Below are 25,956 nucleotides of genomic sequence, written 5' to 3'. Positions count from 1 at the left end.
TGACATTATGGGACCTTTTCCTCTCACAGAATCACTTCACGAAATGGGTTGAACTTTTTCCCATTCGGTAGTTAACTGCACACGCAATCTGGGACAAGTTGACCGACGTCTTGAACCGCTTCGGCTTTCCGGTGGAGCTGATAACGGACAACGCGTCCTACTTTACGGCCAAGGTGTTCGTGGATGCGTGTGCTGCCTTTGGCATTAAGCACCGCAAGACAACCACTTATCAGCCACAGGCCAACCCGACAGAGCGGATTAACCGAAACCTCAAGCCCTTGCTTGCGGCGTGTTTCGGATTTAGCCAGTCCAGTATCCATTGACTGTATACCGCCCAAACAGCAGGCCAGGCCAAGCCAAGCCAGTGTGCTTGGAAGTCGGTGCTCGGCCTTTGCGTTGTCAGTTGTTACTTGACCTAGGCCTTGTCAACAGCTACCTTTCAAGTCTCACTCTTTTGCTTTGTGTGTTAGGCCTGATTTGCTTGTTCGATCTCGTCCAATCATCGCGTAGTGCGAAATGGCTCCGACGCCACCCGTGCCATCTGTGCCAACGAGACGCGGCAATTACAAGACTCTGACGATGGCGAAGAAAGCAGCCAGTATTCGTCGGGTGGAAAGCGGCCGACCTCAATGCGAAGTTGCTCGGGAGTTGTCCATTTCGAAGCAAACCGTTTCCGACTACTTGAAGAACAAGGGGAAGATCCTGGAGGCAGCGGAAAAAGTGTCTGTGGGGAAGCAGAAAAAGTTCCACGATGGCAGCCATCCTAAGCTGGAAGAGGCCTTGAATATGTGGCTGAGCGCCACTGTAGCTAAGCGGATACCCGTGTCTGGCAATCTGCTCAGACAAAAGGCAGAGGCGCTGGCCCTGCGCATGGATATTGCTGGATTCAAATTCAGCGATGGCTGGCTGCGGAATTTCAAAAAAAAGGTACGACCTGGCATTTAAACGAATGTGTGGCGAGAGTGGGGCTGTCGACCTTACCCTTGTGTCGAACTACCGCGCAGACAAGCTGTGTGCGCTGCTGCGCCAGTTCTCTCCAGACAACGTCTTTAACTGTGATGAGATGGTCCTCTTTTATAACATGTTTCCTGACAAGACGCTTGCTTTGTCCGGGGAGCCCTGCCACGGGGGAAAGCATAGTAAGGAGCATCTGACAGTTGTCGTGGGAGGCAACATGTCAGGAATGGAGAAGCTTCCGCTCCTCGTTATAGGAAAGTCGAAACATCCTAGATGTTTTAAAGGGGTCAAGACACTGCCTGTCTGGTACGAGGCAAACTCGAAGGCCTGGATCACCCAGGATCTTTTCGAAAAGTACATCCGGAAGTGTGACCGAAAATACGAGCTTCAGAACCGCAAGGTGCTTATGTTCGTCGACAACTGCGGTGCCCACGGGCACATAACCAACCTGAAGGTGATTGATCTAGAGTTTTTGCCGCCAAATACAACAAGTGTGTTACAGCCCATGGACCAGGGCATGATTAAGAACTTGAAGGTTCACTACCGATCGCACCTTTTGAATCATGTGCTCTTGTGTGTGGACCGCGGCAAGAACTACGTTGTGGATGTGCTGTCGGCCATCGGCATCCTGTCTGATGCCTGGAAGGCAGTGACGGTGGACACAATCCGCAACTGCTTTTGCCATGCAGGATTTGTCCTTGATGATGAGGACAGTGCCACAGGTCACGACCCCGCGGCTGAGGTGCAGCCTGACACGAACGTTATTGACGACCTCCGTGCCAGTGGGGTCGATATCCCCACTGTTACGTTTGAGCAATTTGCCAACTTCGACAGTGCCGTCCTGCCCTGCGCCGAGTTGGATGATGAGGAGATTGTCCGTCAGGTTCTGGAGCCGCCGCAAGTGGACAAGCAACTCTGATGACGATGTACTGCCCACACCACAGCCATCGAGTGCGGACTTGGCGCAGGCCTTGACGACGCTCTTCTCTGCCTATAGCGATAGCCAGACACTGTCGGAGATACAGGCCGACCTGATCGCGCGTAAGCGTGCATCTGTACAGTCGCACATTGACAATTTTTTTCCGTCCACTGGGACCATAAAGCTACTTTTTTCTGGCGAATCTTTTTTTTCGGACTCTTGATTATTTGGATTTTTCAACGGTTCCCGTTGAGTCCAAATAAATGGTCGGCGACTGTATATATATAAAACCTTTAATAACAGTTGCACTGGAAACTTCGTGTGACCTCGAAAGATTGTTCACTGTAGTGACGGGCTTATATAAGTATTTGCAAGACCTCAGAGTAGGAGACAATTCAGTTTTACAGCCTGAGTCCCCTCGCACTGCCAAGAGAATGGCGTCTCTTGGTTGAGCCATGCGACAAGCGGATTCAGTTAAACACATTAGGGAAATATGTGTTTTGTGCGTGTTAAGTCGCACAATTACTCATCTATGAAAAAAGCAATGCAACGCCTTGCAAATGTTTTACTGCAAAATATACAATCAAGAAATCTTTTCCTGACGAAAGGTCAGTTATTTAGAAGATAAGACATAACATATATAAACAATTAACGATATATAACAATTTCTGAACACAACTTCTGACGAGTATTAGCATAAGTATAATGTGATTCGTAACGCCATAGTTTCATTACATTTCAAAGCATGCCTTATGCCACTGGTCTCATTTATTTTCCGGAGGCAGAACAAAGGATTATAGAGTAAAAATTATCAGGTGCCCAAATAAATAAACATATTAAGAAATAAATAAATAAGACAGCGATATCTCAAAAGCGCACAAGGACTCGATAGAAAATATAGGAACAGCGTGGATTGTGTTATTGAGCGGCAAATGCAGCATATGACGAACAAAAATTAATAAGGAAAATGCACAGATAGACTAGGGAGTTTTACAAATAGCGCAACCACGCCTCTTTTCTTACCGAAATGCTCTCACTCTGCTTGCGCTGTGATGTACCCCATTTTCGTTCCTTTGTATAACTTTTTGCGTTGTTTTCTAAGCCAGGTGGTTTTCTTTGACTTCTAAGTTGGTGCCTTTCTCTCTCCTATTATGACATAAGTTTGTTGTCTGATGCGATGATTTCACCATCATTGAAAAAGTGTTCGTTTGGGCACTTGATCTGAAAATGGAAGTCGTCGGCAATCTTATTCAAATTGATTTTGCGGGAGAGTTCATTGTGGGCATGCAAAATTGCCAGATGGTTCAAACGGGCTTGTCCAGTCCTCGACCGCAAGTACATTTTCAATCGCTGAAGGCAAGAAAAGACCTCTCGGATGTGGTCGACGAGACCGGTATGGCCAACGCAATTTATTTAGCTTGGCCATTGCCGGCAAAAGGTTGTGCAGGTGTTCGCCGTTGCCCCCCGTAAACATGTGTACGACGTTCCCGAATGTGTGCAATGATGCCGACCTTTGCTGGCTTAAAATGTCAGTCAACACATCTCTGTGCAAAATCAGGTGTCCTGGTTCAAGGTCGTCACCGTAGTATTATGTTATATATGCTTCGTGTTCTTTCCCAATGGCAAGCTGCTCTTTGTGGGACTTATGCTGCCATATATCAGGTGGATACCTGTTGTTTAACGAAGACAGCACTGTCTCAAGTACTTCATAGAACCTCTGGCGGTACATGTCACTCGCTGATGGAAACACGTGAGCTGAGGAACCTTTTTTGATAGCGCCCTGGAGTCTTCTTTCACCTAGCGGCTAGAACACACGGGTCCTCAACTCCTAGTTTTCCTGCCTCTGCCATACATACGCGGGTCACGTGCTTTATTTTGGAGTTAATCTGCGCCGAGTTCAAGCTTGGGCCATCCGAGATGGCTGGTCCCTTCGCGTGCGCTGTCTCCCCGCGCGCCTAGTGTTATGTTTTCGCTGGGGCTTATACGGGGGAAAATAAGCTTCCTTTTCAGCGTCAGACGGGTTCTGGCGAAGTACCGATAAGCGAGGTGCCCACTATTGGTTTTGTCGTTGGTGATCATGCTGTGTTTGTAGCTGGTGCAGATTGCAATGCCCGCAGCCGCAGTAGAGGCGAGCTTGACTCCTGTTTTCTATTTCTTTTTTTATTGTGAGAGCAATTGTATCAACACTTCAGGCAAATTTTTGATATTGTTGTTGCCGTGATATTCTGTATAAAGTCCAAAAGTCATATGAGTGACCCATACACTGCGGGTGCTAGAAAAAACCCGTAACACTGAGCTGTAACACTTGATGGACATTATCTTCCCATGCACTCAATATTCGTGTTAGTTGGAGGTCACGTGCTCAAATGCGCGCATGGGGAGGAGAGCACGCGTCTTCTCATCTAGCCTTGCTGCAGCTGTGAATGTCTGTGCGCGGTTGACGCTTACGCGGCCCGCGTGCCGTAACTATTTATTGGTAATCATTGGGGGGCAGAATCATCAAGGGTGAGCAGGGATGGCTGCTAACTTCATGTCTTCCTTCTTAGGCTGTTTTTCCGCGCCCCAAGTGTTCCAGATCGTGTAGCCTAAGTTAAGAGACGGAGGTAATTGGAGATCGCTGACAGAGGCCGTCCTGTAGTGGACATAAAATATGCAGATGATGATGATGAATCTAATTTTCGGAGTCGCGGTGAATCGCATGGCTGTACGAACCGTTCGCCCCCACTGCTGACGTTCATCATAATGCCAGCGTTGTGATAGCGACTGCTCGTGGTCATCCAGTGGGATATTTACAGGTTTACATGGTCCGTGCGTTGCACGATGTTTGTTATTTTAATTAGTAAGTAAATGTTACTACAATTTATATAGGCGATATAACCAACGTACAGACTCGTGTGAGAGCCGCACTTTTTTGCCGCAATTTTGACGAGCCTTACATGGGACCGGACCATTTTATCAAAATTTTCCAACTTACGAGTGTGAAATCCGCCGTAAACCTCCGCGATCGCCTCCTCTCGCCATCTATAGTCGTGTACAACTTTAGAAGGCAGCGGCATTTGCCCCTCAAAGGCGGATGCACACGAGAATCCACCAATGGGCGTGCACTCTAGACTGAAGTCATGAGCCGGAAGGCCGGTGACCCCGCCGACGGAGGACATGGCAGCTCGCGCTTCGAGCTGGGCCGAGTCGCGACAGTGGGACTATTTCTTTAGTCTTTTTTTTTTATAGTTGTGACTCGGCCCAGCTCCGGAGTTTTCCCCCCCGGAAAACTCCGGAGAGGGCTCGAGCCCCGGAGCCCCCCCGTAGTCGGCGCCTATGTCTGTCTTAACGAAATAGGCTTTTCCTTGTGGTCCACGGTGAACTGTTCGACTGCATACACGCCCGCTTTCCTCAACTTCGGGAGCGAGCTGCCAAACCCCATGGACTGCGTTCTGCGGACCGCCAGCAGGGCGTGCGTCACGACAGCCGGCTTTTCTGGCTACGCGGCGGAACTGCACTCATAGATGGACGCGGCCCTTGACCTGGCCCGTTCCAACCTGTCAAAAGCGCGAGCTGGACAAAAGGCCCAATACGACCGGTCACATCGGGACGTGCACTACGGTGTCGGCGATCTCGTCCACAGACGCAACCATGTCTTGAGTGACGCCGCCAAAGGCATCTCTGCCTCCCCGTCGGCCAAATGGTTGGGCCCATACTGAGTTTAGACCAAAATGTCCCCTCTCGTATACAAGCTGGCTGACTCCCAAAGGAGACCAGTCGGTGGTCCAGTACACGTCTCGGACCTCAAACCTTTCGTTGCCCGTAGCAACGACTGGGGAGAGGGGGAGGAGGTCATCGAACTGCAGGCAAACCGTGACACGGCTGGCCCCAGGCCACACCACCGCTACAACCTCCGGAAACGCACCTAGGCAAGCTTTGTCCCACCAGCTGGTAGCCGGACTTTTTTTCTCTACCAGCGTGGTAGGGAATAAAGTGTGCGCCCTCGCACAGCTACGGTGCGAGGGCGCACATTGAAGCGGCGACTGGCCCTTTTGGCCTCATATCCCCTCTCGTGCTAACCCACCTTCTGACACGCCTACTCAGCTTTCTCCCACGAGCAGGTAGCTGGACTTGATTTACGACCATGCCAGTGAATGGAGAAATGTAGCTACGGTGCGAGGATGCACATCGAAGCGGTGACAGGCCCATGTGGCCTAGTATACCCTCTTATGTGTTGCCCAAGCCTCAGCCTGGCAAACGCCCCTTCTTGGGCAGTCAGCCAGGCGGACAGCTCGCTTGGCACGCCGGCTATGCCGGGGGGCTTTCCTGTCCTTTCCCTTGCACTCTAAAAACAGTTGCACCCTTTAGGGTGCATTTTTGCCTCACAACAATAATCGTCATCTGTCTTGCTTGCATTTCCTATCTTGAAAACTCTGCACTTGCTACTTTCCTGTCGAGAACGCTGTGTCACGCTGATAACGCTCTTGTTGTTCGTGACCGAGAAGTGCCAGGCGCACAGCATTAAAGAAAGGAAAGCCACGCAAGTCAGATGACGATTATCGTTCTGTGGCAAAAATATGCCCCAAAGGGTGCAACTGTTCTTAGAGTGTGTGTCGTCAAGTCTTCTCCCTGTGCCTGGCTCCACTGTGCCGCCAGTCTTCCTGACCACGAAGCCAGCTGTCCCTGGCCCTACCATGCCAGTCTGTTGCTGTCCTCAAGGCCTGCTGCTCCGGGTCCCTCCGCCATTACTGACTCCTGCAGTTGGGGGCCATGTACGCGTGCCAGCTTTGCCTCCTGCTGCCTAGGCTGCTGCTAACTGCAGCTGGTCCGTCCAATCAAGCGCTGACCCCTGGCCGAGGATGGTCACTCCAGCTTTCGCTGCTGACCTGGCTGCCGGTCATCCCGGCCTGCTGTTCCTGCTAGCGCGCATTCCGGAGTGACCTCCGTGGTGGCTGCTGCACCAAAATGGCAGCCACGCCGCGCGCGTTCCTGGCAGCTTCTGCTCGGCGGACCTCAAGCATTGCTGGCTGTCCCATGGTGCTGCCCCGCCCCGTGCTTCCTGGGCTGCCGACCCTTCCTCCTGGCAGTGAGCCCTTCTTGGTGTGCGGACAAAGCAGGCCCCTGGCTCCGCATCAGGAGAAGCAACATCTTCACCTTTTCGGACTGCTGTGGCCCCTTCTCTCTGACCTGGTCCTGATGAAGACGACGACACCCTCATGGACCTTGCCCTGTTGGCTTAGCCCTCTTTGGCTGAGTCAACCTTGCCAAGTGGCCTCGGTCAGCCACCTTTGGAGGCTGGCCTTGGTCTTTAGGAAGGGGGAATGTGGGGATCGATGTGCCTTCCCGCGCCTCGCGCGTGGCGTTTAGCTCGATCTCCGAGAACTACCGCTGAACGGCAACATGGCGGACATGGCTAGCGTGCCGGACCTACTTTCCCACGCAAACCGTGCTTCTCCCCCCCTGGGATTGGACTTGCCCCGTGAGAACATATCACCGGTACACGCCCTGATTGGCCTTCCGAGTGGCGGCCCCCGGCACCCTCTCCACCCGAGCTCTCCACCTGAGGGAGGGAGGCGTGGCGACGTTTAGCTGTGGCACCAAATGCATATTTATACAAAAACGTTGCGAGGCGAGAAGGTGGCAAAGACTTCCGACGCTGCTCGACGAGTTTCCCGTTCTGATCTCGCCGAAAACCTCCGGGCTGCCCCCAGAGGCCCTGGCAACAGTCACCAACGCCGTGCTCGTTTGGTGCGAAAAAAATTTAAATTATGGGGTTTTACGTGCCAAAACCACGATATGATTATGAGGCACGCCGTAGTGGGGGACTCCGGAAATTTCGACCACCTGGGGTTCTTTAACGTGCACCTAAATCTAAGTACACGGGTGTTTTCGCATTTTGCCCCCATCGAAATGCGGCCGCCGTGGCCGGGATTCGGTCCCGCAACCTTGTGCTAAGCAGCCCAACACCATAGCCACTGAGCAACCACGGCGGGTTTCGGTGCGAATGCGGGCAAAATGGCGACAGCGTCGACAACAGTTCTGCGCGTTGCTGGTGCTGCTGCATGTCCAAGTTTATACAGCTGATAAAACTACTATACTTACTCAGTATAGCTCTCTACTTAGTTGCTATCGCAATCGATGCTTCGCCTTTCGGGTGAAACTGCGACATTTTTTTAAAAATGCTTTAGTAAAATGAAGGTCCTGTATACCCTGTTTGTAAATTCACTCTTTATTCCCCACTGCATTGACACTAGACGAGTGTGAAATGTTTCAGGAAAGGTGTTAGTGGCGTTAGATTATGTTTTAGTGCTCTAAAAATGCCTACATTATGATAAGTTCTCTGAGCAATTTTGAAGGAAATATAGCAACAATTGCTTTCTTGTCTTCATTTAGCGATATGTTCGAAAAAAGGTTGGGAACTATAATTAAAGACGCCAGACATGTCGGTCTGCATTATGTAATGGTAGAAACAGACTATCTCTTGCTCAAGTAAATTCTTGGTTAAGCCAGAAAAATGTTATCTGAAACTTTTCATTCTCCTTAATTCGAAACTGAGGTAAACCTTTATGAACCGGTTTGAATCATTGTATTTTTGCTCCGGAGTTAAACCTGGATTGAACTGGAAAATATGCAGAAGCCTGAAACTGAACCCAAATCGTACCTGAAAACTTTTTTGGTTCAACACCGTGTTTCCAATATCCTTGTTGTTAATTTTGATCGATCAATCAATCAAACCAAGTAAATCTCCTCATATAGTAGACGATAGACTGATTGCTACAGGTTGTTGCTTGCAGAGTGGTGCGCCACCGGGAGGCATTGGAGGCAAATGTGGGTCGCCGCGACCACTTGCGCATCATTATGCGTGAGGAAGGGGGTCGTCTGCATGGACACAGGGACGTCCCCGCCACCCTGCGGCCAGCACGCAGCCGGGGAGACGAGCCCCTTTTGATGACCACTGGTAAGCTCTGCCTGCTGACCTTCTTTTCCGAGAACGCAAGTGGTAATCTTACTCAGCAGCGCACGATCACAATAACACAGGTGTACGCAGGTCTTCACAGGTGTACGCCTATTTGTGCAGTCTCGTGTGCAGGCTGGCCTCCGCTTTTTCTTTTAATAATTGGCATTTGTTTAAAATTCTTTTGGGATGCTGATGCATCCCCTTTTCATTTATTTTATTATTGGCTCTTACGCCTGCTGTACCTTTCTGTTGGTGCAGGCTTCCCCATTTTATTTTTTATTTTTTAAATGTTTGGGGGTACAATAACCGCTACGTAGGTCTGCATTAGGTATGCTAAATGATACTCTTTGAAAGGAAATGCCATTGGGCTTACTCAGCCAGAAAAACTTAGCCTTTTTGCAGATTTTGTTGTACTTGGAAGACTTACTTTGGATTGCAACAGTAGGTTTTAGTGCCCCATATAGAAAGATGATGTTTTTAATGAAAAGCTCGAGGCATTTTCCTGGCAGGCACACTTGAAGAGTTCATGCTGTCCCTTTAAGGTTTCAAAAGTAATAGAAGCACTTTCATTGTGTGCAATGTACAAACAGTGTTTTTCCATGAGCCAAGAATGTCTCGCAGTTTCAAGCTCGAGTGGTGGTACAAATGTAGCGCAGCCTGCTGAGATCATCTGTCTAATGAGTAACAACTATAGTCACATAAAACCTGCTGTGAAACCTCACAAACATTGGTCGCTAAACCTGTTAGTGGTCCTAATAACTGGAGTTTGCATTTAAATCAGATGGGGTTTTGGTATAGTACGAGCATCTCGTACCCCTGCTATAATGTGGCCACGGCAGTCGGGAGTTGAGCCTGTGAAGTCATTATGGTGGTTAGAGGAGTAGGTGGGCCGACCGAGTGTAGTTCACCACTTCTCCGCATCATGGCTCAAAAATAGCGCTGCAGTCAGTAGAATGGTTCTCATGCGCGCATCGTCGTCAGTATGCAGGGAAGACAAAATGCATGTTTGAGGATATCGCTGCTGCTGATTTCAGCTAGGATGTATGCTTGAAATACCATTCTGGGAAGTGCAAGCACTGCTGTATGGGCAATTGTCCTATTATCAGAAAACATGAAGTGCTGGAACAATTTTTTTTTGGCTTCTACGCAATAACCGATCGCACTATAGCTTTAGCAGTTTTGAACGAGTGTGGAGTTATTTGAGAGTTTTAGGCTGTGAACTAGTGAGTAGTTTTTTCGTACATTTGCTGCAGCCAAGTATCGTTTGAATGAAATAAATACAGTCTGATTTTTCGGACTCCCAGGGGCCGCAAAACGTCTGAAAAATCGGGCAGTCCGAAAAAATGAATGCATGTCTTTGACTGCCCCCAAGGGCGCAAATCGCCAGGCACGTCCTAAATAGCACAGAACGCCTGCCAGTGCACTTATTAGGCATATCGGTGCTCGTATTGTGACAGGAGACGGTGGGTGCATGCGTGTATAATTAAGGGATACATACTGTGTCCCATGACAATTGCCCTTTCCCATTCTCGGTATGATTCACCACAATAATTCACGTATGCTTCACTGCGTAACGCTGCTGTATTGAGGTGAAGCTGACTTTCGGGAACCGGCATTAGCTAATGTGTCGTGTTTTCCGAGCTTCCAAGCCACTGGTGAAGGTTACAAAGCCGGAGTCAGTGCTAAATTCTTTCATAGAAGAACAGAGCACCGAACAGCAAGAAGCTTGGTAGTGAATGTCCAAGCAGGTAGGCCTAGCATTGCCGTGGTGCTTGGTAACAGAAGCTTGGTAACGAACATCGAAGCAGCAAGGCCTAGCATTGCTGCAGTGGTGGCTACGACTGCCCGCGGATCGACCTGAGAGAACGCCGGTTCGAGTTGGCGATGTAATCAAAATGGCATCAGTAGTGGCTTCGATTAATTCCGTTTCGGACCTGTAGTCACGGCAAAAAGTCCGGAAAATCGGACGGCGAAGGGTTCTTGCATACGAAATTTCAGACATTCTTGTACATTGACTCTGTGAGATGAGGTACGTGGCGGAGCTGTGAAGGCTTCCGAATTATCGGGCGTGTCCGCAAAATTGGGCTTCTGGAAAATCAGTCATTGACTGTAGCACTATTTTTGTTTTACTTCCTCGAAACCGCAACTAATGAAGCCTAGTCTATCTGCTGGCCGCTGAATGTGCCCAAAGCACAGAACAAGCCAAGCCTCTTGTAAAAGCTGCATTTGTGATTTGTGCGATTTGTCATGTGAGTTCCATTTCATGCATCCAGCATTGCCTAATTTAAGTGTTAAATAGCGACACTGCCTTGGGTGCCTTCTTCAAGCAGTATCAAGTGGCGAGGGAAGTGCCGGACTGTTGTGAGAAAATACGCAATCATTCAGCTGTCACAGCATGGTTGACATTTGTTAGGTTGCAGAGAGATGAAAATTCAGTGCATGCATTGACTGTACTTTTCTCTACCTGTAGTGAAAGCATGCCAATGATTGAGTATGGGCTGTAATTTCTTGGCTGTGCTTTCTGCTCGATTTTATGTCACTGTTATCACCAGCAGTTTGCAGCCTTCTGATCCCATTGATATCGCAAAAAAATCATTTTGCGATATTTCGCATGACTGAATGGGCGACAGTGTTTCCAGTGCTGGGATAAGACAGCATGATTGCCACTGTGCCAAGAATTCCATCGCTCGTAGACGCTGATGCGTTTTCCACTAGTCATGCGAAATTAAAGGTATCCCCAGAAATGACAATCCAAGAATATGGTGCACCTTTTTTAGCCACTTGTGGAATAAAGTCACTTATTTTCTGGTAAATCTGGTATTTCGGACCCCAGTCATTCGGATTTCTTGGTCGTCCCCACTGAGTTGTAATTCTAGGTAGGCGGCTGTGTATAGAAGTGTGGAGTGAGTTGACTGCAATGCATCGAAGCCAAGTCACCCTCATGCACGGTATGACACCAGGCCCAGGCTAGCTGCTATTTCATCTTGTTCTGTGCTCCTGAACAAGGTGGATCACTTACACAATCAGCTACATTGTCTCTGCCAGAGCCAGGGCAGTGTTCTGGCTTCCATGCACTACTGGCATGAGCGTTGTGTGCACACACTTTCGTGTTCCTGCTAAGCAGCTGTATGCACCGTGATGCATTCATTGGTCTGAGCGGAAATGACATTAAGCGGCAAGCTAAATGTATTGGTGAGAAACGCAAAAGTTTCCCAGTTTTTTTGTTGACCTCTACTCGTGCACCATCCAGGTATGACACTGGTACCACCATTTCCTACTTTTCTCATTGCAGCTGCGTTGTGACACGCCTTGTTTCTGCTGGCACGGTTTTTGTGGCAGCAACAGTTGTCTCATGTGTTGTGCCAGGTCATGTCAGCTCCACGTATTGTAAGAACACCAAGCTTGAGTGGACCTTGTTATCACTGCCCATGCTTTGCCTTTGGGTGAAACTGCCATTGCCATGCAATTCTTGGGATACTTCATGCACTTTCCAGGATGTTTCTATCTCGGTTTCTATGTCTTTAAATGCTTTCCCACCAACTTGGGTCATTGGGTAGTCCATGATCTAGTAGGTAGAGCTGAGGGAAATGTGCTCAAAATCAAACGTTGGACCAATGTGGGTCATTTAGTATGTGATGCTGGGCATGTGCCACTCTCGAGTGAATTGCTTTCATGCCCACTTGGGTCACAGGACATGTGCCACTGGGTCAGCATCTCAGCCTCGGCTCTGTTAGTACACAGCATCGCAAGATGGTGCGACCAGTGCTCTAATGTGGCTCACTGCTCTGTTTCCACTGTACCTTTAATGTAATATATACCACAGACAGGTTAAAACCCTCAACTGTGGCATTGATGTTCACTGATAATACAGTATGTGCCATGAAGTTTAGAAGGAAGCCACTGAGGGCCCTGCCCTGTCTGCAGGTTCTGTGCCCCTGGAGCCATCACCTGGAGCTGAGCGGAGGCTGAGCCGAGGAGCCACAAACGGACCAAGCCCTGCAGTTGTGGTGGTGGCTGTGGCCTGCCTAGTGGCTCTGGTGCTGCCGCTAGAGGGAGCAAGTGGCAGCAGCAGCAGCAGCGGCCATCCGTTTCTGCAGCTCAACCACCAGCAGAAATTGATTGCCGCCTACATACTTGGTAGGTTTCTGCCCCTGCATTTATACTTTAGCTAAATGGTAGGAATGCATGACTGAGAGCAGTGCTGATGAACAGGAGGACAGGAGATGGAAAGTGGGTGACCCAAGCACTGACTTCCATATTGTAACGAATGATACAAGGACTTCTGAGATAACTATTTATTGGGGGCGAACTTGTGCCCGGCAAGTAAATAAATTAAATAGCTGCAGCGTTCCAAGCAGGAGATCAAGAAGCCTTCTTTTTCACGAGCGGCGCTTCACCTCCTCTTCTTTTTTTGACAACGGTCACATATATCCTAGTGCGTGCGGCCAATGCACAGTGCCATTACGTCTTCGTCTTTGTTGTTCTTACTAATATGCCGTTGTCCTCTTGGAGGGCGCACGAACCTGCGCGCGTTATTTAGACGGTTTTTGTCTTGCGTCGTTATTCCCCCTCCAAGAACGCATAGTCCCGATGCGTAAAGTGGCGAAACTGTTGACAAGCTGTTGTCCATACTAAAGTGGTATATGGCACTGAGTAGAGGTGTTTGCTAGAACATTCACTGCCTGTCATAATATGGCTTCATTCTGACCACATGCACAATTTCTGTGCGACGTCGGCATCGTGATGAGGTCACTTGTCCTTCCGGCGTAACTTCGTAGTTTAAGGGACTAATGCGGCGAAGTACTCGGTATGGGCTGAAATAACGGCGCAGAAGCTTTTCGGACAGGCCGCGCGTCCGTACAGGAGTCCACACCCATACTCTGTCACCTGGTGCATACTCGACTTCTCTTCGCCGCAAGTTGTACCGGTCGGCGTCAATGTGCTGTCTTTGTTGAATTCGGTGTTGCGCGAGCTGACGTGCTTCTTCGGCCCTCTGTATAAATTCGCTGATTTCAGGGGTTTGTTCTGCACTGTCGTTTACCGGTAGCATTGCATCTAAAGGTGTGGTAACTGTTCGGCCAAAAACAAGCTGAAATGGCATCACTTGAGTGTTCTCTTGCAATGCGGTATTGTAAGCGAATGTTGCATATGGTAGTATCTTGTCCCATGTACGGTGCTCTAAGTCTACATAAATTGACAACATATCGGTCAGCGTCCTGTTCAGTCGCTCGGTCAACCCATTTGTTTGAGGGTGATAGGCAGTTGTTTTCCTGTGGCTGGTATGAGTTAGTTGCATAATGGACTGCATCAAATCTGCTGTAAATGCAGTTCCTCGGTCCGTGATAATAACTGCAGGGGCACCATGTCATAGTACCACGTTGGTGACAAATAATTCAGCCACTTCAATGGCTGTAGCACTTATTAGAGAGGCTGTCTCGGCATATCGGGTTAGGTAATCAGTCGCTACTACAATCCATCGTTTCCCTGATGACGATGTCGGAAATGGACCAAGCAAGTCCATTCCTACTTGTTCGAACGGGGCTTCTGGGGGTTCTATTGGTTGAAGGAGGCCTGCAGGTTTTAATGGAGGCGTTTTGCGTCTTTGGCAATCCCGACATGTTCTCACATAATGCTGCATCGAACTCAATAGCTTTGGCCAGTAGTACTTGGCATGAATACGAGCGAATGTTCTACTCACTCCGAGGTGTCCTGCGGATGGGTCATCGTGACAGGCTTCCAAGATTTCGGATTGCAAAGATGAAGGAACGACGAGTAAGGATTTCTCTGTGCTGTGCTCAAAATTTCTTTTGTAGAGGACGTTATTTCTCATCACATACGATGATAATCCCCGTTTGAAAACTCGCGGAACATGGACGGGGTGTCCTTCGAGGTGCCTGATGAGTAGAAGCATCTCGGCGTCGGACTGTTAATGTTTGGCCATCTCAGACATGGTCACGGCTCCAAGAAACGGAAAGTTGTGTCCATCTTCCACAGCACCAGACTCAATCGGAGCACGTGATAAGCAATCAGCATCACTGTTCTTGCGACCAGATCTATACACGACCGTCATGTCATATTCCTGCAGCCTCAGACTCCATCTAGCAAGTCGACCAGAAGGATCCTTGAGGTTTGCAAGCCAGCACAACGAGTGATGGTCGCTGATTGCTCGGAAAGGCCTACCGTATAAGTATGGTCGGAATTTTCCTATGGCCCATATTACTGCAAGACATTCCTTTTCCATTGCAGAGTAGTTAGTTTCAGCCCTCGAAAGTGTGCGGCTAGCGTATGCAATCACTCTTTCCTGTCCGTTTTGCCACTAAACGAGGACGGCACCAAGCCCAAAATTGCTTGCGTCCGTGTGGATGTCCGTTTCCGCTTCGTCATCAAAGTGCGCAAGAACCGGGTGGTCTTGAAGTCGGCGTCGTAGCTCATTGAATGCATCTTCTTGTTCACTTAGCCAAATGAAAGGTACATCTTCTTTTGTCAATTGCGTTAATGGCTTGGCAATCTTCGAAAAATTTTTGATGAAACGTCTATAATATGCACACAGTCCTAAAAATCGCCTGATGGCCTTTTTATCCGTTGGTCTAGGAAACTTTTCTACTGCTGTGGTCTTCTCAGGGTCAGGACGGATGCCTTCAGAACTAATCACATGGCTGAGGAAAAGGAGCTCATGGAAGCCGAAGTGACATTTTTGTGGCTTTATCGTCAGCCCTGCTGAGCTAATAGCGTTGAGCACAGTCCGTAGTCGTTCCACATTCTGATCAAAGGGGGTAGAAAAAATCACATCGTCAAGATAAACAAGGCAGGACTGCCATTTTAACCCGGATAGTACAGTATCCATCATCCGCTGAAATGTGGCAGGTGCGGAACAGAGGCCGAACGGAAGTACCGTATTTATTCGAATCTAGGCCGATAGCTTTTTTCAAATAATCACATACGAAACTCTAGGGTCGGCTTAGATTCGAGGATTTTAATAAACGCGCCAGTTTTTAACTGAAACTGATAAATATGGTGCATAGTTAGCGCCTTCTAGAAAAGTCAGTATCGCAGCCGCTACTAGCCGCGCCAGTAGCCAGCTGAAGTACACGAGCGACGTCGCCATTTTGACCTGCGTCGTATCGGTAGTATCGGTATGGTGCAGCATCGGCGCGTGGTGTGGCGTTATCGTAATGGCACCAAATGGGCGATGCCACTATAGTGCCGCTTTCTAAACGAATACTGTATTTACAGTCGACGTCCGATTTCCCGGACGCCCGAAATTCCGGACATGCCTGATTTCCCGGACTCATCTGTGGCACCGTCAAGTTCCCCATAGAGTCAATGTATTAAAAAGTCCGAAATTCCGGACGCTTATAGCCTTCGCCATCCGATTTCCCGGACTTTTTACTGTTAACCGCCGACCGAAAGTCACCACCGACGCCGCCATTTTGGCTGTTTTCATATCCTCGAACCCACCATACTCGCATCGCAGGTGTGGCCAGCAGCACCGCCGCACCGCGCCGCGGCTGCCGTAACCTCAAAACCGCACGTGTCAATCCGTTGCCAGCCGTAGCTTAGCCAAGCCAAACCTCACTGTGTTCGTTCGCGTGTTGTTTTGTCAGCTCTGCCAGCTCTGCGGTCGTGTCTGCGGTTGATCGTTTGCTGCTGCGCGCTATCTTCAGTGATCACGTTTCCCGACCTTCAGCATCCACCGAGTTCCTAGCTGTTTCGTGCTGCGCTTTTCGTCGAGCGGATTCGCCGTTTACAGCGATGGCACCGACTGCTCCTTCGTCTTCGTCCGCGCCTTCGAACGAACTGCCAACCGCGAACTGCCCTCCGTGGACGAACTGACGAAGTGACGAACTGCCATCCGCGGACGTTGCCTTCGACGATCTGCGCGCTGCCGGCGTGTCGATTCCAGCCGGGATAACCTTTGAGGGCTTTGCCGACGCTGACTAAGACCTCGAGCTATGTGCGGAGTTGACCGATGACGAAATCATTCGTCAAGTTACGGAGGATTCCGACGACTCCGACACCGAGAACGAAGAGCCAGCTCCTACACAGCCAACGAGCTCGGAGTTGACGCGAGCACTGATGACACTGTCATCGGTGTACAGCGGCAACATGACGTTGACTGAAATTGAGGCAGACATGATCGCGGGCAAGCGGACCGTGCAAAAGAAAATAAGCGACTTCTTTGCGCCCAAGTGCTGACCTATGAGGTAGCGCCGGCCACGTCGTATTTTTTTTTTAATGGCTCTTTTCAGAGCCACCTAAACGATGCATTGGCTGAATAGCAATGAGAATCTTGTACTCCGGCTGTGACCCTCTCCGTCAGCGAAAAATACCTACCAAAAAGGTGCGTTTTCATGTGCATTCGTTTTTCCGGACTGCCCGATTTCCCGGACGTTTTCGCGGTCCCTTGAGGGTCCGGGAAATCGGACGTCGACTGTACTCGAATCTAACGCGCACTTTCAATACAACCCTAGATCTGCGTCGGCATTTCAAAATGGCCGCCTCGCACGCGCGTCGTGCCTAGCTACCGTAGCATGCGGAAGCTTCCTCCGTGTGCTGCAGTACACGTGCTTAGGCAATAGTCTACCGTCTGTCTTCACGTTCTCAGCGTCTGCTCTATCTATCAGCATGAAGTACCGAGTTCATCATGATGCCGCATTTAAAAGGAAAGTGATCATCTGTGCGGAGACGGACGGAAATCGGGCCGCATCACGGGCGTTCGGAGAATCCGAAACTTGCGAGCGGGACTGGCGCAAACAGAAGGAGAGGACTTTCGCCAGCAAAGCAATGCGGAACGGTTTCAGTGGACCGAAGCAGGATGTCATCTGCGACGATCCACTCCGGCGATACGATCAGGCTTGGCCCTATCTTGAAAGCAATCTGCGACTGGTAAAGTCCGCCGCGCGCCGTGTTTTCGCCGCGTTGAAGCGAGAGGCATGCTAGCACGAAGGCACGCTTCGTCTCCAGCGTTTGGACAGCTCGTTTCCGCAGTCAACGAGCGAGGTGTGTTCATGTTTGCTTGAGCGCGCGTGACACCGTGCTTGTTAATAGCGGTCTACTAATTTTCTACCGCATTCGATGCATCGTCTTTCGGGCGAAACTGCGACTGTTTTTATTCATCGCAACATCAGTGCATCAGGAGGAAATCTATTTTTCCAAATTTTTCCTCACGGAAAACGGGTGCGCGTTACAATCGAGGAAGCGTGAGAATCGAGTAAATACGGTAGTTGTGCTAGCCGTAGAAGCATCGTCAAACGTTCAAACCGGGCGGAACTTCGGCATCGGTCTGTCGTTGGAGGGGGCCACGGGAGATGGTTTTTGCGTGCGCCGCAACGTGCGCTCCTTCCAAAAATGCAGCATCTCTAATGCGCTGGATGGTACTGAATATAGCGCACTGTTTGAAGATGTCAGCAGTAAGGAAGATAGCGACGAGGCTAGCAGCGATGGTGACATAGAATGAGCTCGGCATAGCGACGAGGCTAGCAGCGATGGTGACATAGAATGAGCTCGGCATGTTCAAATTTAATAAATGCTGTTTCATTTTGCGAATGCTGTCCTCGCTTTTTCGTTCGGCCTACATTCGAGGTAAGTTGTTTTTTTTTTCGGACTTCGAACTTTTGGGGGGTCGGCTTAGAATCGGAGTCGGCCTAGATTCGAGTAAATACGGTACCTTGAATTCATATAGCCCGTCTGGTGTGACGAACGCTGTCTTCTCACGATCTCTTTCGTCCACTTCTATCTGCCAGTATCCACTTTTGAGGTCGAGAGAGGAAAAGATTTTCGCAACCCGTAGTCTATCAAGGGTGTCATCGATCCTCGGAAGTGGATAAACATCCCGCTTTGTGACGACGTTTAACTTTCGGTAATCTACGCAGAAACGCAAGGTCTGATCCTTTTTCTTTACCAGCACCACCGGCAAAGCCCACGGGCTGGTCGAGAGTTGAATTACGTCGTCTCTCAGCATTTGTTCAACTTGGTTTCTGATGATCTCTCTCTCCTTCGGTGCCACTCGGTAGGGATGCTGGCAAATAGGCCTGACAGCTTCGTCAACAATGATACGGTGTTTGGCGATGGATGTTCTCTGGACTTTGGATGATGTTGAGAAACACGTGGCGAATTCTCGTATAAGGCTTTCTATTTGCTGCTTCTGGGTCGGTGATAGTGCTGCTTCGATCTTGATGGATGTGAGTATGGAGTCTACGCTGTCAGAATTGAGTGGTGCAGCCTCGGAAGGGTTCAAATCCATAATCTGGACATAATCATTAAGGCGGGCAATGACAGTTCCCTTCGCATTTTGCTGGACTTCATTTCCAAAATTAGTCACAAAGACATTTGAACACCCACCACGCAGCTGAACAAGACCTCTGGCCGTACAGATCCCTTTTTCGAGTAAGAGGCCAATGTTACTGTCTGCAATTCCTTCATAGTCGCTGAATACGTTGCTTCTTACGGCGACGGCTATGCTGGATCTTGGAGGTATTGTGACGTCGTCGTCTATAATCTCGAGCGCATCAAATTGTTCTTCACTCTCGAACATAGCGATGGCGTGCTTCGTTGAGAACGACACACAAGATTCCTGCAAGTTGATTGCTGCACCGTTCGCCTGCAAAAAGTCCATGCCAATAATTAAATCCCTCGAGCATTCTGACAGGACAATGAAAGTAGCGACGTATGTGAAGCCACGTATGCCAATTCTAGAAGTGCACCTGCCCACCGGGTCGATAAGGTGTCCTCCGGCTGTTCAAATTTGCGGTCCTCTCCAAGCAGTCAGCACTTTCTTCAGTCTTCTGGCAAGTTCTTTACTCATAACTGAATGGTCTGCACCTGTGTCTATTAAAGCAGTAATTTCGTAGCCGTCTACAACCACAGACAAATCGGAAGTAACGTCACTGTTTCCGCAACTGCTCTTGCGTCTGTCGTTACATTTCGGAGTCAGCGCTGGAGGCTCTGTTCTTGCGTCGACAGCGGCCTTACCTCCACAGGTCGCCGATATTTTCCCGACGCGGGCTTTGGGAACTTTGCCTCGAGGAGCTGGAGGATGGTCGCAGACTCGGTGATCGATACCGCAGTGGTACTGTTGACCGAGGTTGGTGTTGCTGTGAAGTATGAGGGCTTTGGCACGTTGACAAATACTCCCGGATTTCAAAAGGGCGTTTGCCGTTCCTTGGGCAAGGAGCGTTTACAGAAAAACCCCGAAGTCCCGCTCTGCGGTACTCGCACATCCAGTAGAGATGACCAGCTTCACCCCAGTGGTAGCACAGTGGGATTCTATCAGGAGTGCGCCATATGTCAGCCTTCTGCAATCTCGTCTCGGGCGGAGGTGGCGTGAACTGAGGTTCGGGTACATGGGTAGGTGCCGTGACGAAAGTACGTCCAGGCGTTCCTCTGAGTACCTCGGCGTACAATACCGTCGACCGTACCATTGGTGACGCTTGTGGCTGTGCTTGTGGGTGCTGTTCGCCGACTGCTTGTCTCACTTCTTCACGAACCACTTCTGCCAATGAAGAGACCGCTGTAGGGCCATTGTTCAGCTGTTGCCTCTGGAGCTCTTCTCGAACCACAGACCTTACGAGTTCTCGTAAGACATCGATGCCGTTCCCGAACACCGTTGATATGGCGTCCACAGTTGCGACATTCATATCGCGGTTGTAGAGCCTCGCTCGCTGCTGGAGTGTCCTCTCCATAGTTGTCGCCTCGGCGCGGAATTCGGCAGCGGTGCGTGGAGGGCTTCGAACCAAACCGGCAAAAAGCTCCTGCTTCACACCGCGCATCAGATGCCGAAGCTTCTTGTCCTCGCTCATGCTCGGATCAGCCCGGCGAAATAAGCGGGACATATCTTCAACATACATTGCCACGCTTTCGTTGTTTCGTTGGCTTCTTGCTTGCAAAGCGTCTTCAGCTCTTTCTCTGCGGTCTGTGCTCGAATACGTAGCCAGCAGCTCCCGTCGGAAGTCATCCCACGACCGGAGGGCAGCTTCATGGTTTTCAAACCACTTTCGTGCAGAGTCTTGCAACGCGAAATAAACGTTGCGGCGCTTCCGGTCTTCGTTCCATCCATTGTCCACCACATGCTCAAAGCCTTCTAACCAGTCCTCAGCGTCTTGAAGTGTCGCCGTGGAAAGGCTTAGGCGTCATCGGCTGATCAACGATGACGTGGGTTGAGGTGGTCTGGGATGTCATTTCGGTATTGGCTGCTGCTGCTATTCTAGTTGGCTCCGGCAAAAGAGAAAACTCGGGTCGCTCACCACGTAGGCGACGGCTCGTGCGCTGGTGGACAGGCGTGAGCTCGTTGGGTCCGAGTTGGCGTGGCTCCGGGCTGCTTTGTTCAACTCGAATGGGGCTGGAAATCATACCCCGCACCTCCACCAGAATTGTAACGAATGATACAAGGACTTCTGAGATAACTATTTATTGGGGGCGCACTTGTGCCCGGCAAGTAAATAAATTAAATAGCTGCAGCGTTCCAAGCAGGAGATCAAGAAGCCTTCTTTTCCACGAGCGGCGCTTCCCCTCCTCTTCTTTTTTTGACAACGGTCACATATATCCTAGTGCGTGCGGCCAATGCACGTGCCATTACGTCTTCGTCTTTGTTGTTCTTACTAATACGCCGTTGTCCTCTTGGAGGGCGCACGAACCCGCACGCGTTATTTAAAGACGGTTTTTGTCTTGCGTCAATATAGACAATTTTATTGGCAAAGAAGAATGTTGCCTCGAACCAGTGCGCCGCTCTCCTCCTCGCACTGGTATGTGCGATCGTCGTCTCTCCTGCTGGCGTCTTGGAATGGTAGCGGTGTCGTTGCGAATGAGTGAGATCCTAACGTGTTCCATCTGTGATTGCTGCAATGTCAGATGACTCAAGGTTAACAAGCTACCACTGTGCTGTATTCGGCTGCAAAAATAACTTTCGGAAGTGAATGTGAAGTGCATCTTCAGCCGTGGTGACTCCGTGGACTCTACCGCTGCAGACATGCGTCAGCTTTTGATTCCCAGCATAAAGAAAGGAATTGACGCCATCAACTTTGTCGCCTGCATTTTCAAAAGCACACGAAAAAGACGAACTGCCCCTTGTGCTCGAGCTGTTGGCTGAACTGGCCAGCGCTGCAGTTGTTTTATAACATATGTTGTAACTAGCTTTCAGTGCAATTATTCTCTCATTCGCATAACATTTCGATGGAGGTTGGTGTTCCCCGTCCTTGCCATGGACCTCCGCAGCGGCAGCACCGTCCAGCTTTCCATCTTGACGCCTTGTCTACATCTACACCTGCGACTCCAGCTACAACCTACGTCGCGGTTGCCAGTCCCTGCGATTCTTGCGTATTCTCCGGCCAAGATAATGTTGACATTGACGACTGGCTCAGCATTTATGAGCGTGTTAGCCAGAGCAATTGCTGTGACCCTGTCATAGTGTTAGCAAATGTATTATTTTACTTGGATGGAACACCGCATGTCTGGTTCTGGACACACGAGGGTGAGCTCTCTAGTTGGGATACCTTCAAAGAGCAGCTCCGTGACCTCCTTCGAAACCCGTCCGGTCGCCAACTGGCTGCAAGAAAAGAGCTTGCTGCCTTAGTGCAGCCTTCCCCTGAATTGCATGTCTCGTACGCACTAGATGTGCTTGCTCTTTGCCAGAAAGTTGACGAGAAAATGGCTTAAGTTGACAAAGTAGGCCACGTCCTCAAGCGGATTGCGGACGACGCATCCAACTTGATCTACAACGTTTCCACCATCAAAGTTATGTCAAGAAATGCCACCGCTTCGAGCTGGCCAAAAGCCGCCGCGTCATTCCACAGTTCTCTCACCTCCTTAATACAGCTTGCAATGTCATCCTGCGTCGACCCTACCACTGCACCGCCCTTCAATGAAGACCTGACATGTATCGTTGGCTGCAAGCTTGAGGATCTAGACCTACACCATGTTTGTAAACAGCGGTAGGCACCGTCGATATATCTTAGGCCATATAGCGACGTTGCGTAGGCGCTCTGCCCACGTTTGGTGCTTGCAAGCCCGGATGGCGTTTTTTTTTAATGGGGTGAGAGTGGTGTGTACTCACTCTGGCCGGCAGGCCGACCGCGAGTCGACCGACCCTGAAGTCGTCGCATCTGCAGATTGCTTTCAAGATACGGTGCGCGTCGCTGTGCAAACTGCGCAGTTGCTTCAGTACAAGCCACCCCCCCCTCGCTCCCGTGCTGCCTTCCCGCTTTCCTCCCTTTGCACGATTCGGCTCACCGTTGCATGCTTTCACGCACACATACAGCGTACGGAGCGCAGGGATATGTTATCATTCGTGGACTTTATGCAGAACATTGCAGCGACCACGACTGCAGAAATGCGCCTGGAGTGCCCATATCATTGCTATCACAGCTATATAGGAATGGCACCCGTACATTTGCGCGTGACCCGCGTTCACGGAGTGCAACGTCACGAATTTTTTTAATCACTTACCCAACGATCAGGTGCGTCTTATACACCGGTGCGACTTATACACATTGCTTTCGGAAAAACGGCCGTTTTGAGGGGGGTGCAAGTTATAGCCCGGAAAATACAGTACGTCATAATGAGTACGTATTAACGAGGTTGTACTGTACCTGACTTGGAAAGAAAGTCTCGACCCAAAATAGCAGGCACTGATGACCGGGGAGATGCACGAGGTGTTTTCACCTTGACGCATCTCTCCCTATGGATCACTAATGAATCGAGCTGCACCGCTCGATTCTGCTGCGCAGGAAGCAAGGCGGAAAGAGGTGTCATTATCTCTCAAGTGGATATTGTTCTCGCGGAGATGGTGCAACACCTTGTCACCAAATAAAGAGGCGCTTGCCCCAGTATCCAACAAAGCGGCAGACTTTTTTCTGGCTATCGTTAGCTCAATGAATGGTGCCTGCGAGTCTGCAACATCTCCTACGTGACAAGCCAAAAGTGCAAGTAACCTGATAGCACCGGTTGTGTTCGAGATCCCCACACAAGGTCCAAGGTGGATCACTGGCGGCCTAGTTTCCTGGCAGGGATCCTCAATGATGTGGTGCAGACAAAAAATGCTGCTACAAACACTGCCATATTGCAGGTGTCAGAATGTCCAATATTGGAATTGCAAGTCACAACATACGCTGCCATGGTGCGGGGGACCACATGCCCGTCAGCGTGCCCCATTGCAGACGCGGAGACTGCTTTGTAGGGATAACCAATGTATATTTGACGTGATCAGGAGTGCTTGTCCTGTGAAGCATGAACACCTCATCGACGGCTGGGCGATAAGCTTCTGCCCTGCACCCATACAAGATAACCCAGTGTAGCAACACCACCCCAGGGACACTGCGCCCGGCCTATCCATGATTTGCGGTTCGTGCACTTCAACATTGTTTTTCTTTCAACAATATGTAAATGTGTTGTCAGCATCAATAAATTATGAAACCTTATGATTTTTTCGTATAGTTGTGCAGGTGAAGTAGGTTAAGATGAAAGCCATATGAAAACTGAAAATTTGATCAAAGCAAAGGTTCGCAGAAATTCGTGGGACATTGCATATTATCTGTGTTCAAAATCTGATGCAGTAGGCAATGCACCCGAATTTAACCTCTTCTAGCTTGTTGTCGCAATTTGACGACATACCAAACCTGAGCGCGAAAATTCTAACGTGATGCTTAAGCAAGAGAAATTCTTATTTTGCCGCCATGTGTGGCCATCCAGCAAAAAAGCGTAAGTGTATCACCATCTCATACTCGGTAAACAACGCTTTGTGCATGGAACTTCCAGCAAGAGTAAACCTTCCAAGGCTTAATGTAAAACTATTCCAATCTGTTTTTATTCCAAATCGGCCATTAGCTCTCTGTGATATAGGCAGAGCTGTGGCCGATTTGTAATAAAAAGAGATTGGAATAGTTTTACGTTATACCGGCCCAAGAAACTCGTGCAGTTGCATACATTCAGGTGTGCAATTAAACTGGTCTAAATTAAAACCACTGAAGTTGCAGTGTCATAAGACAGACACAAGATAGTGAACCTGCAAAGGCGGTGAGTGTGTTCAATGCGAAAACATGCAAATGTTTGCCTAACGCATTATGCTGTGTTTTAAACAATCTACTTACTCTATTTAGAAAGTTTTGGGCACTTTCACTGCGTTACAACAGCTGAAATACGAGAACGCATGTTGAAATTCGTGACATGACACCGACGTACCGGCGCTTTGGTTTCGATGCAAAGTTGAAGAAAGGGATTTCAGCCCTCATTTTCTCTTTTCCCCAAAAAGAAATGAAAGTATATACCTTCGAAGGAGTACTTTACCAGTCTGAACTGATTTGCTGTTCAAGGAGGCTTTAAACGATTTTAAGTGTTAATTTACGCCTGAGTTGTTTCTTTTGGTTCCTTGTGTGACCGTGAAGCTGACTGCCTTGTTATTGCTTGTGCAGGGCTCGTGACAATGCTCATCGTCCGCCAGTGAAGGATGGCTCTGTTCTTCTTGTGCCAGAGGAACGCTGGACGTCCTCCGCAGCAGCTTTGTAAATTGCTGTCTCAACTTGCTTGCGGATGCCCGTTTTTAATAATAAAGTGTGCAAGGACTGTTTTGTGATAATGCCTGCTCACAAACTTGTCCTTTCGACGAAAAGCTTGGTCATGCACGGCCATGTTGCCCGCTCACAAAGAAGGTGCCTGCCGGTAATTCTGTCACGTTTGTACATTCGCAGACTTCTACCGAGTGGGAGCAGCAGCCTAGTGAGTGCAATAAAAGCTTTGGTACACTGTTTTGTGCAGTGCCTGTCTTGATGCGAGACTGCTCAGCATTTTTTTGGCATCATGTTGTCGTTTGTCACCGCTCTCTTTGTTAAAAGGGACACTAAAGGAAATAGTAAGCCAACGTGGACTGTTAAAATACCGTTCCAGAAATCTCACAGCGCATGTTTCATGCCAAGAAAGGATTTAGTTTAAGAAGCAATCACGTCTGAAGAGTCCGAATAGCTTTATCGCAATTCAAATCTCGTGCCCCCAACCGGAGAGTGGTGTCTTTGCGTACGCCATCACCACCATTTACAGCCGTCGAGTAAAACGGCTCCCAACAGAAGGCGCTACTAGAAGGCGGCCATAGGGAAACCGAGCCAAGGCAGAGTGTTGGATTGACCGCTGAAGCTTCTCTTGGGCAAGTGGCTTAAACCGT

At 49.5% G+C, this 25,956-nt stretch overlaps 1 protein-coding gene across 3 annotated transcripts in view; it reads left to right on the top strand.

Moving 5' to 3' along the window:
• LOC119441324 (motile sperm domain-containing protein 1) overlaps positions 1-25,546 on the top strand; it is a 61,062-nt gene extending 35,516 nt beyond the window's left edge. For all 3 annotated transcript variants that reach the window (XM_037705944.2, XM_037705943.2, XM_049661153.1), the window contains exons 4-6: positions 8,650-8,813; positions 12,738-12,950; positions 25,214-25,546. In XM_037705944.2, coding sequence (XP_037561872.1) covers positions 8,650-8,813; positions 12,738-12,950; positions 25,214-25,245 — 409 coding nt within the window. In that variant the 3' untranslated portion in view covers positions 25,246-25,546. The remainder of the gene's footprint in view (positions 1-8,649; positions 8,814-12,737; positions 12,951-25,213) is intronic.
• The last annotated feature ends 410 nt before the right edge of the window (positions 25,547-25,956 follow it).

This window comes from Dermacentor silvarum, chromosome 2, assembly GCF_013339745.2.
Source record: "Dermacentor silvarum isolate Dsil-2018 chromosome 2, BIME_Dsil_1.4, whole genome shotgun sequence".
Taxonomy (NCBI): Eukaryota; Metazoa; Arthropoda; class Arachnida; order Ixodida; family Ixodidae; genus Dermacentor; species Dermacentor silvarum.
This window is presented reverse-complemented; position numbering and strand designations above follow the sequence as displayed.